At 43.4% G+C, this 13,334-nt stretch overlaps 1 protein-coding gene across 1 annotated transcript in view; it reads right to left on the bottom strand.

Moving 5' to 3' along the window:
• LOC135895790 (cytochrome P450 3A24-like) overlaps positions 1-13,334 on the bottom strand; it is a 34,655-nt gene extending 21,321 nt beyond the window's left edge. Inside the window, exons 1-7 of the mRNA XM_065423954.2 lie at positions 13,180-13,334; positions 11,746-11,842; positions 7,882-7,934; positions 6,361-6,457; positions 4,342-4,458; positions 3,128-3,216; positions 1,286-1,431 (exon numbers count right to left, since the gene is read on the bottom strand). Of these exons, the coding sequence (XP_065280026.1) occupies positions 1,286-1,431; positions 3,128-3,216; positions 4,342-4,458; positions 6,361-6,457; positions 7,882-7,934; positions 11,746-11,842; positions 13,180-13,262 (682 nt within the window). The 5' untranslated portion in view covers positions 13,263-13,334. The remainder of the gene's footprint in view (positions 1-1,285; positions 1,432-3,127; positions 3,217-4,341; positions 4,459-6,360; positions 6,458-7,881; positions 7,935-11,745; positions 11,843-13,179) is intronic.

Below are 13,334 nucleotides of genomic sequence, written 5' to 3'. Positions count from 1 at the left end.
TGCGTGGACTCTCCCCCTCTTCCGCTCATGTTCTTCAAAATCATGTCACTCATCTCGCGACTTCCTTTGGCAAGTTCATTCCCAAAATTAGTCACTCATCAAAGCTTTTGAGCCATCCCGTACCAAAGCAGCAAAATATTTTCGCCTTAGAATATTATCCAAAAACTTTGGGCTGAAAAAAAAGAAGACGGCGAGAAGATCCAGATGACTCGCAGGGGTTACCTTGCTTGCCATGTTGAAAAGGACTCAGCATCAACATCGAGAACACTTACCCGAGGGGGCGATTGGCCATACAAGTGATAAATTAAAACTGTTACAGCGCAACATAGAAAGGACGAAACAAGCCGAGCCGGCCAGATCAAGGAACAGCACTCTGTTCCTTTATCTGGCCGGCTCGGCTTGTTTCTTCCTTTCTATGTTGCGCTGTACCAGTTTTAGAATGCTATACCAGCTCGCCCAATCCTCAACTCTTGAGATATTAGATTACGTAAGTAAATGAAAAATTAAAATAAATAAAATGGAATAAGAACACTTCAAATAGCCACATAATAAACGTAGTAAATGAGAAGGTACGCAAAACTTCTCAAAAGTAGTGTTGAAAAAATATGTAACAAAATCTCAGTGGAATGACTGAACCCCTTGCAACGCATTCGGAATGATGCTTCTCTAAACCTATGGAACGCATTGCGAATTGCCCTGTGGCAGCGGCCAAACTACCAAGCCATAAATCATAATAAAATTGGAATAGTCATCGATAATGTTAAACGACGGACAGGGCGTTCAAGGAAAATTTTGCCATGTCAGGGCTTTCTCTTATCTTTGTCCTCCTCTCTTGTTTCTTTCATCCCTAAAGTTTGCAGCTATTCACAGATGACCAAGTCGCCCACAAAGGCAGCCTATAAATATAGGCAGCTCACGCAATTACTAACAACCTTTTTTCTCTTTTCACTCTACTCTTTTCACCAGTAATTTTTCTATGAATCGCCTCAGCTTGTCACTTGTCAATTCGCAACCATGACGTAATTTCTGCAGCCCTGCCGCGTTCTAAACAATCCTGGCAGTGGCTTATTGCGCCACCTTTCTCGGGCTCTATAGCCGCTCGCGCGTTTGACACTGCGGTTGGTTCGTAGGAGCTTGCACAAAAACAGGTTGGCCTACAACCCTAAAACAGGCCGCCGTGTCGATGTTCGCCGTTAACAACGCCCTACTCAGACAACTTGTGCAATGGGTGATGCAGGTAATTCACCGGCTCACATAGAGAATGGGTGAAGCAGCCACAACTCACAGAACACGAACAGGCGTGGTGTCACTACTCCGGAGAAGGACTCCCTGACCTTGGTGACGAACTCGTTTGTCTGATCGGAGTGAGAGTCGAGGCGTGTGCCAAAGGCACAGCGTGCAATCACGTCCAGCGCATAGTTCCCAAAGAACCTGAGCAGTATGAAAGAAGAAAAGGGCGGGGGGGGGGTGGAGGGGGAGGTAGCACGTGCAGTTAGCTAATAACTTAATTTGATTACTTTGGAGAATATGGCAAAGCTTTAAACACAGCTCCGTCCCCAACAGCTCCTTTTCGAACGCCAAGGGGACGACGGTGATCAATTGAGAGTACACATGCAGACACACACAAATGCGGCACTGGTGCGAAATCAAGCGCCGAAACTGTATCCTTCAGAGCATTACAGCATAAAGTAAAATCAATTATAGCAACAAAAGTAAACACGGTAAATGCCAGATGCATTATCAGACAACACTGGCACGATTGCTCCGCTAAACATAGGACTGTGTACACAATTAGGCAAGTCAGGATGATAATGCGATCATAAACAAAGAATGAATACAATACAAACACATTAGTTTCGATTTTCTGACACAATCTGACTATATGTGTGCGACTGTATGTAAGCACAAGGCGTCATCTACCGCTAAATTGATCTTTCGGTAATGGACCCAGTTCCCTCGAGGTAAATCATTGTCAACATTGCTGCACTTTCCAGAGTGCTTTTGTACTGTTGTATGTTTTACATTAATAAAAGCTCACAAGGAACCGGAGAATGACTTGAAAGTTTAAATGCGGTACACAATACCTAGTGTCCATTACAAATTATATACAATATCTGAAAAAGAAAAGGAAAAAGTTGCGTCGATCAAAATATGTGCCCTGAGTAATTCCTAGGCAAACCTTCGTCTAACGCTCAGATGAAAAATAAAATACTGGAAGAACACAGAAGCTTAGTATTTGACGCGTATTAATAGGTATAGACCGCAAAAAAACATATCAAGAAATAAGAAAAAGTCACGTGCATGCAGACATTCGCAAAAAGCAAGATTAAACAATTATATTTGAAAGAATAAGGCACTGGGAATAACTCTAAGTAGCATGTATACAAGAAACACCACTTCATAATAACGGAAACATTTGCCTGCAACAAGTTTGCACTTGGCATTGCGCGATACTTCTGTATATGTATAATGGAGGCTTTTATTTCAGTGCATGTTAAAGGACGTTTTAGGAATCGCTGTGGCAAATAACACAATTACACATTTTGAGCTGAATTGTTGAAAGAGGTGGACAGTACTCGCATAAGAAATCAGAATGCATAATCGACTACTTAACAAAGCATTACTAATGTACTTTTCTTTGGGGTGCGCATAGAAATTGCAGAATTTGAGCCGGAGAGCTTGCAATCAATAGCAACGTAGTACAAATTCTGAGGATGGCACCACCTTTGACATATGAATTCCCAAATGGTGCGTTAAAATGCATTGCTGTTCAGTTAAAATTTGCCCTGCAATGTGTAATAGGACGCTTTATTCAAAAACATAAGTTTGAACAAGGCGTCCTGACGCAATTCTGCCGGCGCGTATATCAAAAGTGGTGCTCGTTTCAAAAATTGTTTCAAGTGACCGTGTCTTGAGACCTCACTGGCTTCAATAAGCGATTAACAATGCATGCTATAACTTAGTTAGACAAAAGAAAATCAGTTATGGGTTGTTAATGAATCAAATGTGGATTTTGATTTCTAGTACAAGTAATATCCTCTTTCTGTTAGCTATAAAAAAAACACGTGGCGCATTGACGTTTATTAAGGAATGATGAATCTTCCTCGCACAGCTCGAATCTACTTACTGCTTGATGTCAATATCCTCTTCGTTCATTGCCGCCTTCTTCAGGTGTTCCGCTGTCACAATGGCACAATCCTCGATCAAGGAATTCATCTGCGATTGTTATCAAAGAGAACTTTTAGACTAAAGTTGTTTGTACTCACAATTTTATCACAGCTCATAAGTTAAAGTGCTTAGTTTACAACCAAGAGCCGGGGACAGTGCGCGATGGAGGCAACAGCGTTGTCGGGAAGCAGCTGCTGATATACTCTTCAGGAACAAATACTTCAATAAAGTACACAACAAGAAATACTTAACATACTGAGACAATATAGCACAAAGTAAAAAAGAAGAGGTTATGAGTGGCGAAAAGGCCACGCATTAATGTTTCGACATTTCGCGCTTTATACTTTGTTTTGATTTTAATGCTATCGTATGCCATGTCCCGGCCCACTCGAATGAAAAAAAAAGAAAGACACAAACAGCAAGGAAACTTTTTCCACCGCACCTTACGCGTGAAGTCGTGCCACTTGTTTCACGCCACGCAATGGCAGTGTCGTATACTCAGGGCTACAGTGGACACTACCTCAACTACTACACTGTAGATGCCACCTCAACTAGCTACACCTTAAACTTAGTTTTGCGCTGTAATTTGCAGGTGAGAAACATGGTACGGAAAACGAGGCAGCCACACCACGTCGAAGATGCGCGGAAATACGGGCCACGAAATCGGCGCTTTTCGCTCTAAGCTCTAATTGCGTGCGCTTTTAAGCTATGCTTTAAGCTGCCCTATATCTAAGCGAAGTGAGAATGATCTCCGCTATCATGTTATGCAGGTTATACATTAAAATGGTGCGTGCAGAGAAGTCATTGTACCACAGTTCTTACATGTGTGCAACCGCGTGTGCTGCGCTTCTTCTTCGGTCCTCTTAAGTTCCTAACTCATTTGCCTAACAAAACGCAAATAAACAGCGTCACTAAGACGACCCCAAAATCGACAATACAAGCACTGTTACTTCCGCATCTTCTTTGTATGGTTATTTCTTGGAACAGTTCTAGGAAAATGGATCTGTACCAGTGATATCTCAATTCGATATATCAGAATTATGCCTATGTGGCGAGAAATTTCTATTTAATGTGGCATGCTGGCACGATCGAAGTGTTTCCTCGAAAGTAGTGACAATAAATCTTGTTGGCAGTGCCGTAACTCTGGCGCTTTGTGCGGCCACAGTAACATGCCTTCCGCAGCTTTCCGGTGGAAAATGCCGGACTCGCAGCTGGTCGAATCCTGCGCCACTGGTCCACAGCCGCAACGCTCATCATGTTGTCCAGCAGAGGGTCGAAAAATACGAACGTCTGCGAAAAGTGAATGAACCCTAGGTAAGCTGGTTACTATACCACTGACATCCTGTGTTGATCGAACTAGCACAATCAAAGGGGCGTTAAAGGCACTAAATATGCTGAGCCAGATAAAGTATTATTTAAAAATACGTTTTCCTTATATCTGCGGTAATTGCTTAAATCCTAGAAGAGAAAATGAAAGTCAAACGTTTCTTTCTTTCTCTGTCAATATTGTGCCGAAACCCCCGCATAAATACATCAGTGTGACCTTGCGGATTTCAGAGTATCGTTTCGTGTTTCGGCCATCATGGCTCAGTAAAAGTTCTTGAAATTTGCCAAGTCCACTCTTTGGCTGTTTTGCGAATTAAACGTAGTTCCTGTTTACCGATAAAAGATTAGCTACACCCGAGCTGATATCAAAATCCATGACATCACAGAGAATTGGTGCCGCAACTTGAATGCGGCGGCTCCACCCGTGTTTTTTCTTTTATCTTTTCTGACTTATAAAGCCCTGTCTCATGGTAATGGCGGCTTTTGTAATGTTGTAGAAGGCTTAATTAATAATGCAGCTTAAAATATTTTTCTCTTTTGTGGCCCTTTAAGGGATGTGGTAGGTTGTTAACTGCGACAATGAGCAGGCAGGCTCTGCACATTCATCCGTATGTGTAACTCTAAGAATGGGGGTAAATGGGCTGACTGGCATTATAAAACAGCAGAGCAATATCGTCTTTCCTTAGGGCAGATGGGACTTGTGCTTCAGTTTGCACACCATGTTAATGCGGTCGTTCTTAGATGACTTTCCAAGAGCATTCACAGCGCCGGCACTTTAACTGAGAAACTTCGGGGGCGTCAATCTCTCCGCTAGTCGGGGTCAAAACGCGAAGCCATCGATCCGCAAGAACATCCCGCCATACTGCACTGTGTGAAATACGAACCACCGCTTGAGTACAGTATTATCATGTGTCGCCTTTTCGCCCACTGTGTTTCTATAATATACTGTCATCAACTCGTTCGTACCTTGATATGCTTATGTTCATAACTAAGTCGTCAAGCTACGTCTGCTCTTACGACACCATATATGTAGGCTACTCCGTACCCGGTATAATATATCGTGCGTCGAGGCCGAACATTCCACTGTCTCTTTTGCGAAATGGCCCGTTCAGTTGATACGTAGTTCTTCCAGGGAGCGAAAAATGTTTCCGTTCCGAGTTAGAAAGCTCGTACGCTGCGCAGTTGGTCACAAAAGTTTAGGAGTCGGGAGTTCTGTGCAGTAAGTCTGAATTTCTGCTGTCGAGGCATGGCGCATCAAATGTTGCGTATCACTGTGAAGGTCCAGAGCGCTGCTGCGTACTAAAAGTCTGAATTATAAACTATGTGCACATACTGCGCGAAAATTCTGCGTTTTCGAAAATCCCATGTTTCATTATTTTTTCCCGCCGACTGCGCATTGCGAGATTATCACGTTTTCTGTACGTACGCGTGTTGACGCGTGTATTTATTTTTTCTTTTTGCGGAGACTGAGCCTCATCTGCTAAGAACTTAACGTTATCGCTAAGCGCAAAAAACGCACGCATGATTTGGAACTTACTCGAACGTTATCGTTGCTTCTATCTGGTGTGTATATTCTCGCCGAGCCGGTTTGTATGTGCCACACGAATTGTGTGGAATGTTTTTTTTTTTTAAGGTATGCGGACAGCAGCGATTAGCCTGGAACTTTCGTCTAGTCATGCATAAAGGCCGAAGCGCCTTGCCCCGCAGATCAGATTTCGATGATCGCCGACTGTGGTCGCCGCTGTCATTGTAATTCGAGTGCCACTTGCTTTTGTGGGTACGGGTTCGCCCAATAGAAAGTTTGTTTCGGGATTCACAGCTGTGTTACTGTTTTCATCACCATCACCACAGCGTGATAATACGTACTCTTCGGTTTGAGAGGTGCGGGAAATCCTTCACCAAAACTTGCTTCACCAGCTCAGGTTCCGCGACGAACAGAACGGCTCTTCCAGTCTCAAAGCCACTGTGGATGCAAAGGAAATTTGCAGAGTGCGATAAAACCAGAGAATTAACTTTATTTCTAAGTGCAAGGACAGCTTTAACCCCGGAAAGGCCGAACAGCATATCACATCGAATAAAAAGAAAACAACTCATTCAGATTTATTTTTGGCCACGGAAAGTATGCTGGTACGAATAAAACAATGAAATATTGTTTGACCCGACTTTGGTTACTTCAATGCCTGGATCTCACGTACCTTCATTTGAATGTAATCTGTGCATTCTTATGTGCCCTGATTTTAGTGTAGCACTCTGTGTTTACTTTAATGCACCTACGTGACAGAACGTTGTGTCTTCATGATTTGGAGCTTTCTTTCAGTTTTAAAGCATAAAAGTTAATTCCTTTTTTTTAATCTCTGTGAAAAAAAGTAGCAGCCAGCGCACATTAAAGGCGGCAACATCTCATGAGCACCACATATAAAAATTATATAAAAATTAATCAGTACAGTCATTAATTAGTTCCTAATTAATTTGTTGAACTATGCACAACTGAAAGCTCCCTCCGACGACAGCTTTTATTTTTTTTTTATTATTGATGTCCTGCTGCAAATCATCCCGACTAAAAAAAGAAAAAGAAAACTCCTTCCAGGATATCAAAAGCGCCGGTATGGGCTACATTGGATTTGCGGTGCCTCAATCAGAGATTCTGGGCATCAGATTTAGCGTATCAAAAAAATTATGCTTTGTGGGTTTAACCCCACAACTTGTGAACCTGCCGCGGTAGCTCCCTGGCTGTGGCATTGCGCCACTGATCCCGAGATATATTTTTTTTTCATTCATTCATTTTCATTTATTTCTCATTGTTACATGAATTGTACAAACAACAGTTACGGCTTCGATCCGGCAGCGGAGGCTGCATTAAGAATGAGCGCAAAGTGTAAAAACGCTCGTATACTTAGACTTCGGTGCACGGTAAAGAACGCGAGGTATTTAAAATTAGTCCGTCACACTGAGAGCGCAGCCTCCATAGACAGGCTCCGCGCGCGATGGCAGCCCGCGCTGCTCAGCTCAAACCTGGAAGACCAACTCTGGGTGGACCAGCGGGCCAAGGAAGACGACGAGAGGCAAGAACTCTTGGCCGCAACGTCGGCGGGTGCCCCAGCCTACTAACTCGCCGGACGCGAATCGGTCTGATTCGAAATGAAGTTTGCCCACTCACTCACTTCCCAACTATGGCGTCCAGCATAATCATATCTTGGTTTGGGCAGGTAAATTGCGCCACAATTTAATGGCATCTTTATTTTTAACGTCACTTTGTGTATTTTCAAAACCAATTATTTCTTTTGGATTTTCTTAAAAACATATAAACAATGTCCGCAGTTTTCACTGATTTGATTCGTATTTAATAATGAACAACTAAAATGCTTTCGACATAAACAAAGCACTTACCCGAAAAACCTTCCATATTTCTTGTACCTTTCAGCATCGATCTCATGAAAAGGCTGAAATCGCAAACATGGAGGACATAAAGTTATTTTGCCGTCGAGAATAGCCGCATAAATCAGTGGACTGTGAAAAGAAGCATATGACAAAGCCAGCGGCAACCTCCCTAACTTCTTTCTGAGATTTATTTTTGCCGCAGATGCCAAATTCAGCTTATTGGACGAGGTTTTAAGCAGACTAGTGAAAGCAATGCTTTATGATGTAGCATACCGTGGACATTGTTCGTAGAATGGGCTGGCATTCTATCAAGCGTATTACAGTACAGTACAAAAAAAAAAGGTCAGAGCCATATGAGCTACAGCGAGGCGATAACGAATAAAATGTTTTCCGTGCAAAACTACTTCCAAAATGCTTGGACAATTGTGCATCTTCGACACTTCGGTCCACGCATCTTACTGCTCATAATGTTGTAGCATACTTCCTGATGTTGTTCGGTGAGCTTTTATTACAAAAATATTGATTTCAACGAGCTCATCTAATACGGAATTACCAGTTGCTAACGACTAATTAAGTACACTCCAAATTATTGCAAGTGGATGTGTCTAAAGCTACCTAACTAAAGTTTGAAGGGATTTCGAATGGTCAGGCCACATTTTAACCAAGTGGTTGGAAATTTACATTTTCTGATCGGTTTCACAATTTCTTATAATTGTGTGTGCAGAATACATTCAATACGCCTGCACCCAGCAAAAGAAAGCTATTGGGTATCGTAAAACGTACAGGTATCATAGCCAGTCGATGAGATATGAAAAGTTGAAATACGGGCAGACACAGTGAATGCACTTTACCCGTTGAATTTAACATTTGGCTAGTGTATCGGTAAATATAATATTACCAAGTTATTTCCCGTTTGAAGGTAAATAAAAAATCTCACTTGCAGGCTTTATCACTGAACGTGCCTATCCTCAATAAGTTTTCTTTCTGCGCAGTCTATAAACAATTACACTGTAAACGAAAATAAACCCACCTGGGAGTTTTTAAGAGGTGATGTGCCCTAAAACCACCCCTCCTCAAATATTTACTCCGATGTATGGGAGCAAAACAGCGCCATTCCCTCGTTTCACTCCGCTGGCTAGCTGCGGGAGTATTAAGGCGACATGACGCGAATTTACTCCGCTTAAAAATCTTGTTCTCCCGTGAAACTCCGACAGGGAGTTTTAAAAAACTCCCCTCCGCCAATACAGGTTGGTCACGTGGCGCTTCCCATGAGGCTGTGCGCCTCGCCAGCGACCGGGCGCGTTCGGCGGAGCGGGCAGTGCTCATGGCTGACGGTTTGTTTACGTCTGTGAAGTGTCGTTCCGTGACAGCGTTTCGTCAATTTGTTTCCCGCATTTCCTTCCAGAAAGTGTTATAGGCATGCCTGAAGCTCACTGTATCTCAGCCTCAAGTACATTAGCTGTGATCGCTTTGCTGACAACGATGATTGCAAGAACCACGTTTTCAAGTGCGGAAAAAGGCTTAGGTATACCTCGAAGCTGCTCACTGGCTCATGATGTCGGCTCAGGTTCTGGCTGTGTTTTCGTGCTGCGTCACGTTGTCTTGTGTTCTTCAGTACGTGAAATGCGACTTCTATGTACTTTTGAGTACATGCTGACAACGTCCAGTGTAGTGTTTGAAAGGACCGCGTAGCAATGGCAACAGTAGCCACTGTTCGAGCGACGACATCCGTGCTAGTCGCGCATGAATGGCGTAACCCAAGTTCGTTGCGGTGTTGTGTTGCCAGTGAGAAAGACCGGAGTGCAAGCAACTGTTTTTATGTATATGTGAACGGATATCCTCGCCCGAAGAAAAACGGTAGGACATAAGTATGCGTACTGAAAATAAAGCTTCTTATTGAGCGATGTGAATCGAATTGTTATCGCGCATATATGTTTTGGTCACGTCGTTGCTTCCGATATTGCATTAACATTACGCTCTATCCGAGACAGTGATTTAGACGCATGCCTGCTGGCTCCGAGTTTAGGGATTCACTCGACAGATCAGCGATGTAGCTCCTTTTCGCAACCGAGACAGATTGCTCGGACGCAGAGCAAGTAGTGCGGTGTATAAAACGTATGACTGCGCATTTCTCGGTGTTATGTCGGCTGCTGCGGGTCATGCTCACACGTAATAATTTCTTGCTACGCTATCACTATATCACAAAAATTTCATTTTCCTATGCAACACATGCACTTACATTTTTCTTGCTTACTGTAACTAACGCACTACTTTTTGGCCGCGAACGCCGGCAGTGTGCGAAGTCGCTTCCGCACTCACAGAATGGCATGATAATTTTGAAAAATTACGCCATTAACTTTTTTTTCTCTCACTATTTTGGATTAACAGTTTTGTGTTGATTAAGGTATTCTGTTCATTTCAGAGAGGCAGATCTCGTATGAACGAGCATGTGAGTCGCAATTCTGAAAACAGCACAGCTGCTCCCTAGGCGGTTTCGAGGCACACAATATCGTGGCTATATATACTGGCACCGTTGCTTCTTGAGTATCGCGTGTACGTGGGATGTCTTTCAAGTTTCTGCATTGGGCGTTTCGGAAATGTTTATGTATGTCATGATGTATGTGCTTTCATTGACTTGTTCCGTCGAATTCGACGCGGTCTCGTGTGCATATTTCGAAATTTGACCAGCAGCCTCTGCATGTAAACATGTTCGCGCTAACTCACGCGATGGCTCTTTTTATACTCCCGTTGCACCTCGAAAAAACTCCGTCAATAGCAAAGCAAAAAATAAAGAAAAGACAGAAAAAAACTCCCATAATTCCACGCAAAAATTCCGCTCGTACGGAGTAAAAATTCTACTCCGATCATACGGAGCAAAAAAAACTCCGAACCGGGGGGTCGCTAGAGGACAAGCAGTATACTCCCACCTCGGAGTTATTTCCGTTTACAGTGTAGCGTGTGATCCCATGACAGGATCTGTAGTATGTCTGTGGTCTGTTGTAGCCGGCTTTGACTGCAAAGCTCAACACCAAACACATGGCAAACATTATATAATTACTTTTTGCTCTCTATAGCCTTACGTAGTATTCGGAGTACTGAAATAGCTTAATGACAAAATTTAAAGCACCACCATGCAAGTTTAGAAACGATGTAGCTGATGAGCCGCTGCCGAATGCATAACTCGCTAGCAATGCTAGTGATAGAGCTTCGACGCTTGCAGCGCATTCTAGTGGTAACAGTCAGTGTGGCAAATGTGTTCTGCTAACGCCCGCGAGGTCAAGCAAGGTCTATGCAAGGAAAAATTGTAGTCCACAAAACTGTAGCATACTGCTACACACGAGACCCTTACGGACCTCTCAGCAAGAAACCTTTGCAGTTGAAGAAAACTTCGTGCTGGTACGGGGGATAAAACCCGACACCAAAGCCCAAGGGTTCCCTTTGCTTAATTATGCTACAGTTAAGTGGATGATAACTGTCCTTTTCATAACAGCCAGTGTTATCAAAGTTGTTGTGCAAAAGTGAGCACGAGGTCTTGCTAGGATCTGTGCTGTAACCTTCACTGATAGTGTCAGGAATCAGCGCTATAGATACCGCAAGTATCGTAGGTCGGCCAGCCACGCTTTGTCTCCAACAGTTGCGGCAACTCGGCAACCACATGACGCGCCTTATTCGCAATCTCGCATGCAAGGTCGAAACGAAGATTCTATAGAATCGCACAAAACACGTAGACATACGCTATCACGTCAAACTGTAGCTAGACAAGCATGCCCGTAACGTTCACTGTGCTGTGAAATGACGATGACGTAGAAAGGTACTAGAAATATTTCCATTTAAAGCGCTGAAGTCGCTACAAAGTTTTGTCTTGCAACATACTTTGAAAAGAACCTTCAAACTCGGACCAAATAGCAAGGCGAATGGCTCGGAAAGAATTCTTTGATTTTTCCACCAGTTGCGACTCCGGGAAGCATACCTGGAATGACACAAAAGGCAAGAAGTTTGGCCGCGGGTTATGAACACGAATGTAAACTCGAACAAATCAAACGATCAAGAACCTGTATTCGCGGTTCCGCGCTCCCAAGCAAGCGGAGACAAATGGCGCTAACGCTGGAACATCCATCCTGGGAGCTGCAGCACGCCCAGCGACCAGCTACGCAGCAATCTTAAATCCCATGCTCACACGTAAGGTAATGCTCTTAGCGTTGTTTCTTTTTCGCAGTTATTTTGCGTCCTTAATTGAGCCCGAGCTCGTACTATGCATAACGTGCCAAACTGTCAGTTACAAGCGCCATAATTTTATACGTGATCCGCGTATTTTTTTATTGAAATTAAATGAAAAGAAAGAGACGTAGTCACCTTACAGTGCTGACGGCTACTCCTCTTCGTATAATGGCAAGAACAATATTAAGAATAGATGCAAGAAAATGAAAAGAAACCATGTCATAAGGTGAGAAATCAACAGCTTCTTTTTTTGCTCCGTACATTTTTATTTTACTGCGAAGCCATTAGCCTCTCATTGGTCGGCGCTTTTCGTGTCATCGTCCGTGGGCAAAAATATGGACCGATCCCAGAGGTAATGAAATACCGGGCCAATCCACGCGGAGGTGAAGCAGGCTTCAAACACTTAGCAAAGTGAAGCGAAAAGGGCATACATTCTTTGGAATCACGCATACTACAGAACTGCATTCACATCAATAAAGAACAAGTACAAAACAAGCATCCCAACCAGTTTTCTGTTTATTGTCACAATACAACAGTGACTATGTGGGAGGCGCCGCAATGGAGGGCCTCAATAATTGCGACCAAGCGTGATTACTTACGTTGAGCGAAAATCTCAGTAAATGAGCGTTCTTGCATTCTTTATAATGTCGCAGAAATGTGAACGCCCTAGAGCGGAAGCAAACAATTAACCGTAGATAGGCTGGTGTTTTTTCAGTTTTTTTTGTGTGTGCGTGTGAGAGCTTAAGTGGAATTGAATGCCGTCGTTAAAATAACGTGATGACATGTACATTGTTATAAAACCTTGGTAGGAATTCGCCCCGTCAAACCGTTGTACGTAGCAGCTTTTATTTGGCAGCGGCTTCCATTATTGAAAGTAAACATAACTATTCTTGATTTGACTTGATCTCATGTTTAGGAGCGGGAGGCCATAGGCACTGAGTCACCGTGAAGTGTGCGTCGATATGTCATGTCGCAGTTAACCTAGTGAGCATGGTATGCAAACTTGCCTACCAATAGCTTTACGTGGCCAAGTAACATTTCACACACCATAATTAATGAGTCGCCACAAAGTGCACTTCTGGTACTCACAGATACAGAAGAATGCCGACCGTTACAGCGAGGATAATCCATTCGGGAAAGCCGAGAAGCAGCTCTGCCCTAGGTATAACCATTGGGGCACTTTAAGAAGCACTGGCAGGTATGCTCTGATTTCCCCTCTTACCACTAAGGTCTCATCCAGAGTC

Source organism: Dermacentor albipictus, chromosome 4, assembly GCF_038994185.2.
Source record: "Dermacentor albipictus isolate Rhodes 1998 colony chromosome 4, USDA_Dalb.pri_finalv2, whole genome shotgun sequence".
NCBI lineage: Eukaryota > Metazoa > Arthropoda > Arachnida > Ixodida > Ixodidae > Dermacentor > Dermacentor albipictus.
This window is presented reverse-complemented; position numbering and strand designations above follow the sequence as displayed.